At 42.2% G+C, this 16,928-nt stretch overlaps 1 protein-coding gene across 3 annotated transcripts in view; it reads right to left on the bottom strand.

Annotated features, from left to right (window-relative positions):
- The window catches only part of KCNK2 (potassium two pore domain channel subfamily K member 2), a 135,215-nt gene that overhangs the window by 98,700 nt on the left and 19,587 nt on the right, over positions 1–16,928 (bottom strand). The window contains exon 1 of one of the 3 annotated variants that reach the window (XM_081000585.1): positions 98–631. The exons of the other annotated variants lie outside the window; for them this stretch is intronic. Coding sequence (XP_080856711.1) covers position 98 — 1 coding nt within the window. The 5' untranslated portion in view covers positions 99–631. Of the gene's footprint in view, positions 1–97; positions 632–16,928 lie in introns of those variants that run through there. 3 annotated transcript variants of the gene reach the window in all.

The following is a 16,928-nucleotide window of genomic DNA, read 5'->3' on the forward strand; positions in this document are numbered from 1 at the left end:
TTTCTTTCTTTTTTTTGGTCTTCCCAGGCATATATCTCTCTCTCTTTCTTTCCTTCTCTCCGAGCCAGCGAGACGCGCCATTGTAACGAGTACTCACTTCTTATTTACAGACCCGGTGCCCTCTCCTCGCTTCACGGCCAGGCATTTTTTCAGGGCTCGGGGAGGCAGAGTTTGAGAGCTGAGAGAGGTGGCGAGGGGGTCGGGGTGGGAGAGGAAAGAGGAGGGGAAGGGGGGGAGAGAAAAGAAAGAGAGAGGAGCAGCGCGTGGGTCGGAAGAGGCACCACAGAGATAGAAAGAGAGGGAGAGGGGGGGGAGAGAGGCAGGCGGGCGGGCAGGCACACGCGCGCACGCACACGCAGGGAGGCATACAAAAAAAGGAAAGGAAAGGAAAGAAAGAAAAAGCTGCTCAGCTCGGATTCCACGCGCGCCCTCTCGCCGGGGTGTGAGCTGCCTGCGCGCGCCTGTGTGTGTGTGTGTGTGTGTGTGTGTATGCGCGTGTGTGAGGCGCCTCGTGCGTGCGTCTCCTGCGGTGTCTGGGTGCCTGTGCAAAGCGACTGGCTCCACTCAAGGTGTGTATGATTCCGTGTGTGTGTGTGTGTGTGCGTGTGGAAACTCCCTCCGCTCGCTGCTCTCCTCCTCTCCCCACCCACCTCTCCCGGCCACCTCCGTCCTCCCAACCTTCCCGAGCGCGCGGCTCGCGCCTTTCTGGACGTAAAGGGGTCTCGGCACTCCGAAAAGGAAGCGACGGGAGTCTTCTGGCGCGCTGTCCACGGAGCCCTTTCCGCAGTTCTCGGGGTTTAGTTTTAATGGAACTGCTGAGGTGTTTGTGAGGGGCGAGTACCTTCGCCCGCCCCCTACCCCTCTCGCTTCGAAGAGGCGACTCTGCCGGCTGGGCGCCTCCACAACTGCCCTTCCTACATATCTCTGTGAATGGAGGGGACTACAGGCAGCCCTATATATTGTATATACAATTATAACATTAAAGGCAAATGATGCTCAGGCATGACCTATGGCCCTGACCCCTCTCTGTGGGCAAGCTTTCCTGCTAGGGTGGGCTCTTCGAGGCGACTCTCCTGCCAGATGTGTATGACTGACAGCCCTTCTTCCCCGCCCACCTCGATGCGCGCGCGCGCCCGTGGCACGACGGGCCGGCCCATACTCGCCAATCGGCCCTTTTCCCGCCAAACGCCAGTTGTGTGTGGAAGCTGAAGCCTTTGGTCTCCTCAGGGGGCAACAGCCACAGGAGCCCTGCCAGCACCCGTCGACCCGCAACAGCTTCTACCTGCTCTCTTTCTTATACAGCCAGTCCATCTTCCTCCTCCTCCTCCGCCTCAGTCTCCATGCTGTCCTTCGTAAAACTCAGCAGGGTTGATGGGGGACAAAACTATAATTAGTTATCTCTGCCTCGCCTTGGCTCTGGTTCTGCCCGTCATTGGTTCTGGCTCCGCCTATATATAACCAACCATTTTGGTTATATATTATTAACTATTACTGGTGATAGATGCCAGCCAATGCTAGGGAGGGAAGTCCTAAGGTAAAGAGGAAGCAGCACTTGTTAAATGGGAAGAAACATACAAACACATTCCTTTGTCCTGACCCTTTGATGACCCCTTCTCTTGGACGTCTGGCCTGAGTCATCCACATTTACCTTTTGCCCTGCGTTTTCTAGGCACAGGTCTGTGCTTTTTCTGACCCACCACTTACCCCAAGAAAACCCACTCCCTAATGCTCAATCAGAACAAACAGCAATTCGGGTTTTTCCACAGACTGCGGAGAGCGTTAAAGAGTGGGTTTCTGCAGGGAAAGAAGGGGGGCAAAAGGAAGGATGGAAGTGGCACATACTAGAAGAGCACAGCTCAGTACCTGGAAAGTACGGAGGAAAATTAGTGCAGATGAGCCCAGAGTCTCAGTCAGGACCATACATATAAACATTAATAAGTTGTTGTGAACTGGGGACAGCCTTCTTGGGACCTTTCATTAAAACTTAAAATGCCTTTGAGCCTCTCTCACATGCTGCTTGTACAAGCACACATGTGAGGGTTTGCCAAGCGTTGGATAGAAAGCAAAAGAGAGATGGCTTTAATTCAAATGCACCTTGTAAGCCAATTGAGTTTGCAGATGCAGAAAAGCCAGTTCAAACAACACAGGTGAAATTGGCCTAACTAAAGGTTTGCCCAGGTTGCTCTCATTTAAGGGATCAGGTGTGCAGTTTCATTACACTTAACCCTCTGGAAACTGGTCTTTGGCAAGTTGCTTCCACAGTCCCTGCCAGCCTCTCCAGCCAAGAGCTTAGCTAATTTATCAACAGAATTATTTGGTGCAACTCTTGTTAGGACTTATATTGCTTATGCTTCCTCATTGAAAACGAGTACATATAAAAGTTGTGAGTCAGGGAGGAGACCAGCCTTAGAGCTGTTCTCTCTTACATTTTTGTTTTCTACATGTAGGATATTATAGGGCAGGGTTCCCAAACTTGGGTCTCCATCATCCCTAGCTAGCAGGACCAGTTGTCAGGGATGATGGGAATTGTAGTCCAAAACTAGCTGGAGACCCAAATTTGGGAAACCCTGCTATAGGGAATGAAATACCCCTACCTGAAGTCATGCAGTTAACAAGAGGACAGCCTCTGGCTCTCCAGATGTTGTTGGACTCCAAATCATGGCTAATAGCAGGGGCTGCAACATCTGGCATGTCACAGGTTATTTACTTCTGCATGACTAATCATATAGCTTAGCTCCATAAAGGTCAATTGCAGGTACAGGTTTTCCCTTTTTTATTTACTGAAAGCACTTCTAAGCTACTTTTAGCAATTATTTCAAGGCAGTTTACAAAAAAATAAAAGTAACAATAAGTAAAACAAATAAAACAAACAGCATATAAAGGCACAATTAATACTCAGGGAATAAACTATTTTTTAAAAAGCTTTTACATGTCTGGATGAATTTTTTTGCCTAGTACATAAAGGACCATAAGGCATACTTCCCCAGAGATGGCATTTCATAACACCACTTCCAGAAAACCTGTATTTGGCTACCTCCAGCCCATTTGGGCCAAGCTATGCTTTCCTGTCCTACACCTGAAATCATATGTGACATTATCTGTATGATATGGGGCAAGAGAAAATATGACACAGCTGGAAGCGGGTTGGTAGGCATCACCCATTAGCTGATTTGCCATTCCTGCCTTAATTGCAAGCCTCATCTCCAACAGAAGTGATATTTAGAGGAAGGCATCAGTTTGATGGCCTTAGAATATGGGACAGGAATGAGGAAATTGATTCAGATGGCAGGTCAGAGTCTTATCGCACACACCCCCATGGGCCAATTTTGGTAGGTAGGCAGGAGCACCCACCCATCAATCACCTAATGTCATAATGAGGCCAGGTAACTGACAGGTGTCAAAGTTCCAAGGAGGTCACTGTAATCACTGATCATCTGTTTGAGCAATCCTCTTTGAGCCGTGCAGAAGTATGCCTTCAAAGAAGCTCCCTTTAACCCATAACCAGCTTTTGTTGTTGTTAGAGGTCTCTGAATAACAGGAAACTCCTCCTAAAACTAAAAGGCACTAAGCCCAGCACTTGCAAAGCACATTGTGCAGTGTTTCCAAACCTGATCAGTGGTGCCTGCAAAGCCCTTTTTGCCCAAGCTCTACCTTACATGCTCCTTACTCGATGGCATGTGATGTCGGGTGTAGGGCAGATGGGTGTGGCTTGCCTAAAATGGCTTTGTGAGCCAAATGGGGTGGGCTGGTGAACCTAATTAGGCCTGTGGGCTGAAGGCTCTCCACTCATGGCATAGGAGAGGTGGTGTTCCATCAAATTACTGTATGCACCATAGCCCAAACCATCAGCACCAAAAGCTGCCATATGGAAGTGTACTGAGAGTGTGGGTTACAAATGAGGGGGAAGCATATTGTTCTACATCATGTGCTTAGTCTTAAGAAGAGTTTGGATTGGATTTGATATCCCGCTTTATCACTACCCGAGGGAGTCTCAAAGCGGCTAACATTTTCCTTTCCCTTCCTCCCCCACAACAAACACTGTGTGAGGTGAGCAGGGCTGAGAGACTTCAAAGAAGTGTGACTGGCCCAAGGTCACCCAGCAGCTGCATGTGGAGGAGCGGAGATGCGAACCCGGTTCCCCAGATTACAAGTCTATCACTCTTAACCACTACACCACACTGGCTCTCTTAATCCCAATAAACAAGGCTTTCAACTTTCAAACCAATTTTTTGAATGTGTATTATTAAATATGTTGTAAAGGCTGCACCACGATCTGTGCTGTACACACATAAGGTATTTATTCAATTGTGCATTGAAGCTTTTATCCTTAAATCTATTTAGATCAATAGGGTGAATTCTTAAGGGCCAGCTTCACACCCCACTTTTCTCAAGCAGACTGATCTCTGTGATGCAGAGAAACAAGTATAAATAAAATAAGTGCATTTAGGCATCTATCTTCCAATAACATACCTTAGAACATTCTCTTCCAATAATATACCTTAGAGCAAATACTCTAGAGTAAGTTGTTTTAGGAGTGTAGCCATAACTCGGATGTAGGCTTTGGCCCGAATACTACTTACTACTGGAAGGATCTGCAAAGCTCCACAATTTGTAGTGGAGCCTCCAGATAGAAAGGGCATCACTACATATTTACATGACCTAATTCTCTTCCGCTAGAGCCTGGAAAAAAAACTGTACATAAAATATCACGCTCCTTTCCCCCCTGAAAAGTTTGTTACCAATGGCCCTGTATAAACACTGCCTGTTCCTCCCATGAGGGAAAAGATTCTCTTCCTACAGTTCCTTCTACAGTTGTATGGAAAAAGCGGCATAAGGCATTTTATCTAAGGGTTGTCTGTAAGACGCATTAAGTAGAACAGCCTCGCCTTATTGTTTTTAGCATTTCCTGTTTCATAGGACTTATGCTGTCACTTGTGTTCCATGGAACACATGCATTTACACTTTTTATTTTCTTTCATTAAAATCCTTGCCTTTCTTTCACCATGGGAAGTAAATCAGTGTGCATATGGTTTTCAGGTGGAAATCCATCCAGACACTGACCAGTCCCAGACTCACTTAGCTTTAGCAAGGTGGTGACCTCGTTTTATCTTCACAGGTATCCTGGGCTGATTCTGACTTCATTTGCCTTCATATTCACGGGGTCTCTGCCATGGGAGCATATTCATCCAGTGCTTTTCAAGCTGCACTGGCTCCCGGTGGAGTACAGGGTCAGATTTAAGGTGCTGCTTTTGACCTTTAAAACCCTTCACGGCCTAGGACCCTCGTACCTACGGGACCGCCTCTCCCGGTATGCCCCACGGAGAGCCTCAAGGTCCATAAATAGCAACACCCTAGTGGTCCCGGGCCCTAAGAAAGTTAGATTAGCTTCAACCAGAGCCAGGGCCTTTTCAGCACTGGCTCCGGCCCGGTGGAACACTCTGCCTCATGAGACCAGGGCCCTGCAGGATCTGATTTCTTTCCGCAAGGCCTGTAAGACAGAGTTGTTCCACCTGGCCTTTGGTTTGGAGCCAATTTGATTCCCTCCCTCTCTTTCTTTTTTCTTTTCCTTCTCCTCCTGCGAGGAGGCTACATTTTAATATTTTAATGTTTCAATATTTTAATGTTGTATTTTAATTTTGTTTTTAAGTTGTAATCATTCAACTTGTTTTTATTATTGCTTGTAAGCCGCTCTGAGCCCGGCCTTGGCTGGGGAGGGCGGGGTATAAATAAAAATTGTTGTTGTTGTTGTTGTTGTTGTTGTTGTTGTTGTTGTTGTTGTTATATTACACTATGGGTCCTCTGTCAATCTATATAGCTAATGAAACATTTCAGAAAAAAGGGCCACCATCCTCAGATAACCAGGCTCTGAGAATTATGACAGCAGAATGAGATCCTTGTAGCAGCCTTCATTATTTAAAGTTATTTTCCACGAGTAGCAACTAAAGATTAGCAGCAAACAAAGGGTGCTTTTGCCTTTATCACATTAGCATCCTACTGATAGAAGCAATTAACCCTTTCTCTTAATCATATTTATCACTGTCATACTCTACAGTATTGATTTCAATTGTTTTTGCAGCGCTTCCAAAGTTTAACATGTTTATTTACTTAAAGTATTTGCCTGGTGCTTTTGTATTCTTGCACCAAATTGTCCCCTGCTAGTTTTACATTGGTTTTAAATTTATATGGTTTTTGCTTGTTGCATTTTTAAAAATCGTTTTAATTGTTTAGATTCTGGTCTGTTTTATACTTGTGGTGGGTTTTGTAAATTTCACAAAGCTAATTCTGCATGGACAGTATATAAAAATAACAAATAAATACATAGGGTGGTAACCAACTAACAAGTTACATTAGTTAACTATTTTTAATTGTACAATGTAACTTGCCTACTCTGTCCTCTCCTTGTGTGCCCCCTAAATCTGTTGTGGGAATTCCTCCAACCCTGCAGAAGAAATTTAGTGGGGCACAGGGAAAGGAGAGGAGAAGGAGGGGACATTATATTGTGCAGCTAAATGTTGTTGCACTATCATCATTATATAGTTGGATACTGTCCATACTGTATATCTGACATTTTGTGGCATAGTCCTCAAAAGGTGGTATACAAAATATACTTTACAAAAGTGAGACTATTTTTGCTATAAAATGACAACAAGTCTAGGGTGAGCCCATCACTGGCAGAGATCTGAAGCTCAACCTCCAAACTTAGGATCTGCTCTATATGGTATAAAGACTATATTTGTTTGTTTTTACTTCATTTTCTCTGCTGTATCCTAACAAGCACAAGTGAGTACTTGCAGCAGTAATAGCAGCAGCCCCAACATACCCAACCAATTTTTGTCATAGTTGTTAAAAATATAGGAGCTAGCTAGAACCTTCTCCAACTTCATAATTCTAGTGAGAGATACCCCATATTCCCTGCAGCTTCCATAATTTACTGGCTATGTAAGCCTGAAGAAGACTGCTAGCAATGATTCAGGATGAGAGTGAAGAAAAAAAGTGGTCATGCATTTTGCTCCACACTGTGCTGGTAATATAAGACATTTGTTTTCTGAAGCCATATCTAAAACCCATAGCTAAAATCCAGTCCTAAAATTTGTGCCAACTTGTCTAATTGTGGCACCAAAGTAAGAGTGTGGCCACATCAATGAAAAGTCATGTTTTATGACATCTTCTTTGCAATGATATGCATGTTTATTCAGAAGTAAATCTAGTTAAGTTCAATAAAACTTTATCCCAGGTAAGGGTGTACAGGATTGCAGCCTAAACCATTTTGCTTTATGTTTGTTAAAATATTTCTATGCTACAGTTCTTGTATCATCTACAACATTCTTATAGTACCATTCTGTCCTAACACATTTGTAAAGGTAAAGGTAAAGGGACCCCTGACCATTAGGTCCAGTTGTGGCCGACTCTAGGGTTGCGGCGCTCATCTCGCTTTATTGGCCGAGGGAGCCGGCATACAGCTTCCGGGTCATGTGGCCAGCATGACTAAGCCGCTTCTGGCGAACCAGAGCAGCGCACGGAAACGCCGTTTACCTTCCCGCTGGAGCGGTACCTATTTATCTACTTGCACTCTGACGAGCTTTGTACTTTGCAGTAAATTTTGTGAGGGGCTTTAAACTTGCCTTTCTCCTTATTCTCATCCATAAGCCTTTGTACATTATACAGGCATATAATAAGCAACCATTCAATGCATCTAAAAATCAACTTGTATTACAGTCCAGTACTGCAATACTGGCACACAAAACTATTTAATAATAGGTAAACAAGTCTAGTTAGCAAGTGCAAGGTAATGTGTAATAAAAAGTTTGAGTGACCGTAATTGTTTGCCATTGAGAAATGTTTGGTATAAAAAGGTCATTTCTTGTTTATATCGTGTTATTTTTTTGGTTATTTCTAAGTTTATGCCTCATTTCAGCATTGGACACCCTTGCTGCTTTTTCAGCTGAAACATTACTCAGTGTGATGGTTTTAATAAGAGACATCTTGAATCCGGGAAAGAAAAACATCTTGTTCATGCCCGACAAAAAAGGTCTATGTTGCATGCCATATTTTCTTTGGGACCTTTTATTTTTGCAGTGTCTGTTCCACAGAATCAAGCCTTCTTATATTTTTGTTGTAATGCTCACTGGAATATTGTGTGTGACCATCTTGCCCTTCCAATTTAGAGGTGACCTCTGAACAGTTTGAAGTTTGAGCACTACATTGGTTCAGAACTTCATTAAGCAAACAAGCTCAAACACTGCAAAAACATACTGCAGACAAACATAGACAGGATCAAGTGAGGGCCGAGGTTACAATATATCTTTCTAGTTTTCCTAGCAAATTCTTTGCAACTGATGTCACCAGAGAACAACATAAGAAAAATATTTAAAAGTTGTGGGCAGAGTACATGGCACCCACGTTGTTTATAAACAGAAGAAACACAGTTGCATGAACGTGGAGCACCTTGGAAAACCGTTCAACACCCATGGACGCATTTGAAATACTTCAGTAATGGAAGGCTGAAGCTAATGTCCACGTTAGCATACAGAACCATCTTTGAATCCTGTTTCCACAAGTACAGCTAGTGTCAAGACAGAGTTCAGTGTCATTTGCGCTTGTAATCTTCAGAAAGGTGCTGCTGGATTGGCTGATAATGTATGCCACAGGTCTAGAGAAAATAGCAAGGGGTGTCATGGATCAAGTGAGGAAATACCATCTGGACCCCCATCTAACAGTGACACTGGGTACTGTCAATAGTTCCAGGACCAGCTCATCCCATCTCCAGAATGCCTTGTTAATAATATTTTTCACTGGCTCCTGCATGTCTGCATCCCTAGCCATGAAACAAGGAGCTCTGGCCTGATAGGCTGACACTGGCAGGGCTGGGCAGTAGTATCTAGTATTAGTATTAGTATTAGTATTAGTATTAGTATTAGTATTAGTATTAGTATGCATCACCTTGTAGTCCAGGGTCTCAAGGCAACTTACATAAGAAACAGATAAATATTTAAAACATGCAGTAATAACAAAAAGTAACCACACTAAACATATATGAGGCTAGAATACAACCCGTAATCTATCAGCGTTTCAGTGGGAGAAATGTCGCTGTGGTGTCAAACATATTTAAAGCGAAGCTGTTCACAATCGCTACTTATGCTGAAAGAAAGAAAGAATTTCCCCATGTTTTCTTCCAGAAATAAATGTCGAAAGTGTTTACACTTGTATTTATTCATGGTGTTTTTCTGTAGGAAAACATTGCTTGGTTTTTTTGTGTTTTTTGTTTTTAAAAAGAGGAGAGAGACTCCTAGGTATCATTAACTAAAATCTCAATCAAAGTAATTATCACACTCACTTGTATATCTTGATCACAGCATGACAAATTATTTGTTAGGCATCTATGTGATCGTTCTCTAATGCAGCACTAATTTATAGGGGGAACATTTTCACATGTGCCCATCTATTTTCATATTGCTCGGTTGCCACTCTTAATTGGGCTGTAATTTTTTCCAGCTCTCGTAACTGTCTTATTTATTCATGGACAGAGAGTGGGAAGTTGTTTCAGAATTCACAGTGTATTTGTTGTCATCATTAATATTGTCAAGGCATATTTTCTTCAACTCGCAGGTCTCCTTGTGGGATTCCTGCTCTTGCCAGTGTCGCGTTACTAGCTCTTAATAGCTTTCACCTGGATGAAGTACTTAGAAGTAATCATGGACTGATAAGATTAATTGGCTTGGTTTGGCAGATCAGTTGGATTGATTTCGGATTAGCTTGAAATGAAAGATCATAGCATTGTACCTAATGGTGGTTTTGTACTAGTGAAAAACATTTGTGCTTGCACCACATAGGTCATCTGATTTTCAACTATCCCCCTCCCCCCACCACTGCAGTCTATGCCACCTCCTGGAAAGCTGAGTGGCTACCCAGAACATAGAAGACTGCAGCAGGCAAATAGGATTTGTGGGAACCTAATGCTTCATCTTGTGTGAGAAGAATAGTGTGAGAAGTCACTATTGGATAGAGCTCATGGCACCCTATTTAGATGCTACTGATGGTCTATTGGCAGATATTGGTAGAATGTGAAACAAGCCGACTATTTGATTAATGATTTAATACGACCATCATTCATTATGATTCTGCATTAATTATTGCCTATTTATCTGAAGAATGTATTGATTTATCATGATTATTCATTGAATTATGGAAAATGTTAAAGATGTAGGAAATGTTTCAGTATTTTCCTTCCCTTCATGACTTCCTGTGCTTATTTATGTTAAAAATAAAAACGAAGAGTAATATAACTAAGTACTTTTAATTAAAAATGGAGCCTAGGCCTGGAGAAGCTGATGTTATTATTAAACCCGAGGTCATTACTGGTGATCAAATTATATCAGAACTGAATAGATTTGAGGATCATTTGAGTATGAAGATGGATGTAGCAAAAATAAAAATTAAAAAAATGTGGATGACAGAGTCTACAAGCCAGGAGAGGTGGAAATAAGAAATGCTAACCCCTGAAACAAATTCCCCCAACAATGAGCCAACATTCCATGGCTACTTAGCCCTCACTGGACTGCTTAGGGTTCCTCCCCCACACACCAGATTTTCTGTACTTCTGAAAACATTGGGGCATTCACAAGCCTAGTGATACCTCTCTCTTTGCACAGACAGTACCATTTTGGCTACTTAAGTGATGGCACTGAACATTGAAATTAGAAGAAATGATTGGGTAAAACACAAGCTGATTAATTAACACAAAGGAGACAGACAAGCAGCAATAGAATGCTCACATGAAAAACATGAAGAAGCAGATGCAAAAATTATCACAATGCAGCAAGTGAGAAATAAGGAAGGAAGCAGGTTTTTTTTTTAGTGATTCTCTCTTCCCCTTTAAAATCTGCTTTGGCTAAAAACTGCTTTGTGGTGGTCCCCACCCCCATTCTCCAGAGTTTTGGTGGCAGCATGGTAGCTGTCCAAAAATCACCGTATTTTTCGCTCTATAAGACGCACCAGACCACAAGACGCACCTAGTTTTTGGAGGAGGAAAACAAGAAAAAATATATTCTGAATCTCAGAAGCCAGAACAGCAAGAGGGATCGCTACGCAGTGAAAGCAGCAATCCCTCTTTCTGTTCTGGCTTCTAGGATAGCTGCGCAGCCTGCATTCGCTCCATAAGACGCACACACATTTCCCCTTACTTTTTAGGAGGGAAAAGGTCTTATAGAGCAAAAAATACGGTACCTTTTTTCCTGTCCCACTGCTGGATACCTTCTGTATGCAGAATAAAGAAACAGAGGGAAAACCACTAAGGGGTCTCAGAGTAAATAATGGTGTTGTTGTTTTTTTAAAAAAAAAAACAGTTTAGTCCAATGATACAATTGGAGATTCCAGTGGGAAATCAGAAAAGTTTTAAGTTCCATCAAATTCTATTACATTTTCAATTAGATTGGGTCGATTTCTACCAAAGGGGAAGAAATCGTCTACTGACTCGGCAGTTGCTCATTTGCATTACATTTTGTGGGGATATTTGCTTTAGATGATCATATAACCATCAACGATACACATGTATCATTGCTTTGTTGTGTGCACCTTGTTGTTGTGGTCAGCATCCATCTGTCTCAAGAGACTGCAGTTTGCTGCCAGGACTAAAGTCAAACTGCTGGAGAATCACAGCATCTGCTATGGCTCCAGAGACCAGTAACTCAGAAACTCGTAACTGCTGCCTCCCACATTGTTTTTGCTGCATTTTGCTGGGGTGCAAGACTGAGCAGTGTGTATGGAGGTCCTAGACTGCCCAGATGACAAGACACCCCCCCATAACTTTGCTGATGTGGTTCAAAGGAAAACAGCAGTATGTTTGCCACCACTTGGCTGCAAGTGTTGCCAGAAGGACACATACAAGGTTCCATCCAACCACCCTAGGGACTTCACACTGGATTTGTTTAGGGTTTACTCCTTAGCCTTTTCTTCTCCTGAAGATATACCACAAGGCAGCAGAGCTTTAAATGGGCTACTTTCCCAGGTTGACGATCCCCATCAGCCCCTCAGTTCCCTCTACAGCATGTGCAGAAACCGTCTCCTTAACCATTGGATCCACTATTGGTGTCGTCTGCTCAATCCGCCGGAGCCTGTCTTCGCATCCCTAACTTACCAAGGGTTTGAGACCCATTGGCTACCCTCACCTGGTTTAGCCAGCAAATTGAAGCTGTGTGGCTGCTGTCACATGCTTCTTGGAGCCACAGGTGAGAGCTTGGTATGGACCAAGCGTGGACAAACTACCCCAGAAGGAGCATGATGTGCCCCCCCACAAGAAGCATTACTCTTTCCCTAACACCCCATACAACCCCTAGTATAGGAGCCAACTTCTAGGAACTGTGAGGGCTTCAGCTCCCACAATAAAATATTTTAGGGGGCCAGGCACCCACAAAGTTGATGGGCTTTCCCATTCAAATGGGGTGTGATCGATTACATGGGGCGGGGCTTACCTGGGCCTCCACAATATGTTATTCAAGTTGGCACCCCTGCCCCCTAGATGTGCACATATTCCACATGCAATGAGGGAACCACACTGGCTGCTGATCACCTACCAGGCTATGTTCAAGGTCTTCTTGTTAACATATGAAGTCCTGAACAATTCAGGAACAGGTTTTCTAAAAGACCGCCTACCTCTTTATAGACCTGTAAGATCATTGAGATGAGTGGTGCTCTATGCAGGTATTATTCAGCGCCTTTTGTGCAAATATTATGCAATTCTTTTTGAAGCAGTGGTTGGCAGAGAGTTCAGAATGAAATGACTGAACCTTCTTTGGATTAAACATTGCTCTGTAAGTCATGTCTCAGTCCCAACAAAGGGGGCATCCGAGTTGGTTCCAGGGACTGGCAGTGCTTGGCAAATTGCCTTTGCTTTGACAAGCACCTTGTGCTCCTCCTTAAGGCCCTCTCTCCTCAACATGATCGTATGGTTCTATGAAATATATATTATTGAAATAAAAGCAATTATTTAATATTTATTTGTTTACACAGGAGATTTTTTTCAATAAAGCTAGCTGTGACTGACCTCCCCCTCACACCACTTTGCTTCCTTTGCTGCTGCTTTAAGAGAGAAGTGTGAATTCATGGGTGTTTCTTTTTTGCTATGGATTAGTTGTGTGGCAGATGAAGAAAAAAAACAACCTCATTACTATTTTGAATTAATATTATCTCCTTGAAGGGGGGGGGGTGCGCTAACAGTGCATTGGCCCAATTCCAAAAGCAGTCCTAATGTTCTTTTGTAATTAACTTTTTTGCTTCCTTTTTCAGTGTTTCGTTAATGTCATCTGAGCTTATAGAAAAAGGTTGACAGCCAGCATGCCTAAAGTTCTATTCCAGTCTGGTTCCAGTTTTTACAAGTACCTGTAATTTTTCACAAAAATAGATACTGTGGTGCAATACCCCCCCCCCCCGCAAAAAAATCCCCCCTATAGATTAAGCTTCTTTCTATGTGCTCATATTTGTCATAAATACATTGAGCTGGGGAAGGAAGCAGTGACTCTAGTTTTCAAGGGAATTGACAGTAGTAAGATAAAAACAGCATATTACATAGTGTGTAGTACTTGTACTTTTCAGGGGGGATGACCTCCCATGATTCTAATACCTAAATTAAGTACCAGAACAGGGGTTAGGTACCTTTAATAACTGGTATGTGAATGCTTATCTTCCTCTTCCCTTCTCTCCACCTTTTCCTTCTGTGCCATGTACTTTAAATTGTAAGCCTACAGGCAGGGACTGCCTTGTTTTTGTTGACTTTGTGTAAATCATAATGGCAACCATTATGGTAAAAAATAAAAAATGCTTTAAATGATAAATAAATAGCCAGATGATACTTTCAAAATTGGAATGAATTACCTTAAATGCTGGGGGCGGGGGAGAGAGTGTTGCTCAAGCAAAAGCTCTAAGAACTGTATTTAAAATAGCAAAATATTTATTGTAGGGAGATTTATTTGCCAACAATCAATGTTTTGCTTCCTGTGTGTATGAAATGAGGTGCACTCTTTTTATTGACTATATAATCCCACACACAAAAAGAACAAACATAAAAGAATCAGAATCTGAAATTCTGGCAGTTTATGTTCTCTTTCACACTTTAAGGTTATTAACATGAACAATTATTGTAAGGCTTCACAGTTTAATGGAGAAATAGCATAACAAACACCCCTGTTTAAAAGGCAGCTTAGGGCTAAGCATTTGTATCATATGCATGGGAGTCCATAGCCAAGCGGTATTTAAACAATGGGAAGGGGGTTCCTGCTTAGAATATTTTGGTAGTGCTGCTGCTGCTGTAAATTCAGATGCAGTAGCATCTAAATTTATATCCGCCCTTTAAATGCCACCATTTATCCTAAAGGGATTTCAAAACTGTTTACATCAAAGTAAGTCAAAACAACAATAGCAATTTTAAAAAATGCATTCACAGCAAAATTACAAACCAAGCAAAAACTTAAAAATTCAATTAAACAACAACTGCAGAGCTATGCCGTTTGAACCTGAAGAATGCCAGAAGGGAAGGAGTGAATTGCACAGCCCATAAGAAAGTAAAAAGAGCCTTGCTGGATCAGGCCAAAGACCCATGTAATCCAGTATTCTGTTCTCACAGTGGCCAGTGAGATGCTTATGGGAAGTCCCCATAGAAGTTTATACTACAGCTCTTTGGCGACAATGAAGTAAGTCCTGCTTCTTGCAGAAGCCAGTCCGGCCTCCAAATACAATGGAACCTAAATCAGAGGTGGATTTATGCAAACGCAACCAGGGATGCCAAAACAATTACGTATGTAGAATGGAAGGTGAGAGCGGGGGGAGGGGATTTTGAGGCCCCAAAGTCCACCACGGCCTAAGGCAGGACCTCAACTGATTTCATACTGTAGGGAAATTCTTATGGGAGCATTTGCTCCCAAAGATATCCACTGACCAGAGCATTTAGGGTGTTTAAAGTGGATACCACAGATGGCATGTATAAGTTGCACATGCAACAGTATATGTGATGCAATGGTGGATGTATTTTTGCCTTCAACAACTCATACTAAGCAACAGATACATCCCCAATGTTTTCCGATCTGTCAAATTCCTGAATAGAGTTGACATGGGCTTGAAAGTTTTTAATGTGGTGTATCTGAGATGCTTGTAGCAGACCCTTCAAATGTCCCTGTTTTCCAGGGGTGTCCCTGATTTAGAGAAGACGTCCCGGTTTCTGATTTGATCCTAGAATGTCCCACTTTTCCTTAGGATGTCCTTAGTTTCATTGGGAAAATGTTGGAGGGCATGACGCACTTATAGCAAATTGAAGGCAGATTGGTTTTGTCTAGATACTCTACAAACCACCTCATCTGCCAATGTCTTATATTCTGTTATTGTGCTTAAAGTCTCCTCACTAGATTCTCTGTATTCCAGTATTTCCAGCAATCCTCTATATATTATTTCATGTCCATCACATCTAACCTCACAGACTGCAGAGTTTGGGAGACTGGCTCATTAATCAAAGAATATTTGATCACAAGACAGGCAATAAAAGTTGAAGGCAGTTGTTCAGTGCCAGAAGTATCCGCTGTTCCATCTTCTAAGACTGAGAATCTCATGGAAGCCTTAGCCTTCCCAACAACATATTCCCTCAAAATTTGGTTGCACAGCCTTGTTAACCCATTGGGCACTCTTAAACATGCGTGCTTAGCATTTCCTACCTGTGTCTTTTTTAAAAAATAAAACAAAATTCATCCCCTGCCTCAAATAAAATGTCTTCCTGCGATACTGGTCTCACCACGAATATCAAGGTCATGTGACCCACAATGCAAAACTGTTGATATTGTAGGGTACAGTTTCTGTTAATTTTCCTCCATAGCTCTTGTATATGACCTATTAAGTTGCTGTTGACACACTTTACCAATAGGATAGGTCTCAGAACTCACTCTAAAACTCTTGCTGACTAGATGGATGGATGTGACTGTGTGTATTAAAATAAATAGATATATTTAGGATTGGGGTGCAAATATCCCACTTCCCGCCACCGCCCCTGCTCCATGGAACCCTATGCTCTTCAGGCAATTAGATCAGGACCTGAGAATTCCATTTTCACCTAGTCCCAAATTAATTTGAAGCCTGATTCCGCTTTGGAACCAGGGCTCAGCTTTGAAACACGCAGAGCACATTTTTCTCAAGAAAGAAGAGTAAGTGAAAATGAGATTCTCTCTTCCTTCAGCTTAGACTGGTGTTACTCCTTTAGGAAAACCTGAGTTTTCCTGGAAACACCTGTGTGTTAAATTAATGCAGATCCATTGTTTCTGTTGAGATTCTCTGCAATGGATGTACAGAAGTTTACCAACCTTTCAGCTAAAAAGATAGTTGCACTGCAACTTGCAGGAAATTCCTGCTAACCCTTTTTAAACACAGCAATTAACAGGATGAATCAGTTTCAGCCACATAAGATCAAAGAAACCTCCCATCCGCTGACTAGTGAAAATGATTCCAGAAAGAAGCCACTTAATCTCTAGCAATAAAGTAGACAGTCTCTTGATTCCAACAGGGTTACATGAATTCTTAATTTTCTTGTCAAAAATATCTGCTGCCCCTATTGAAATGTTTGATTTTTCGTTATTCATGACATACCTTCCTTTAGATAAAAACTTTTCAGTGATGGATCAAGTGATTCCTTGAGGTGATCACGACCAAAGCAGATAATCTATATTTTATTTATTTTACAAAATTATTGAGAATTACAATTATTTACATGGATTGAACAGGGAAAAAACCCAATGAACAAATAAATTTCTGGGCCAGAGAAAAGGTATCACAATTATAATGGCCCAACAGCTGAGCTAATGTAATATTATTTCTGATAATGGGTCTAATATAGAAGAAAATAATCATATTCGTCAGAGTGACTTAAGACATTATAAACAACATTAACAGATGCTAATTCC

This window comes from Podarcis pityusensis, assembly GCF_964106645.2.
Source record: "Podarcis pityusensis genome assembly, chromosome: 3".
Classification (NCBI taxonomy): domain Eukaryota; kingdom Metazoa; phylum Chordata; class Lepidosauria; order Squamata; family Lacertidae; genus Podarcis; species Podarcis pityusensis.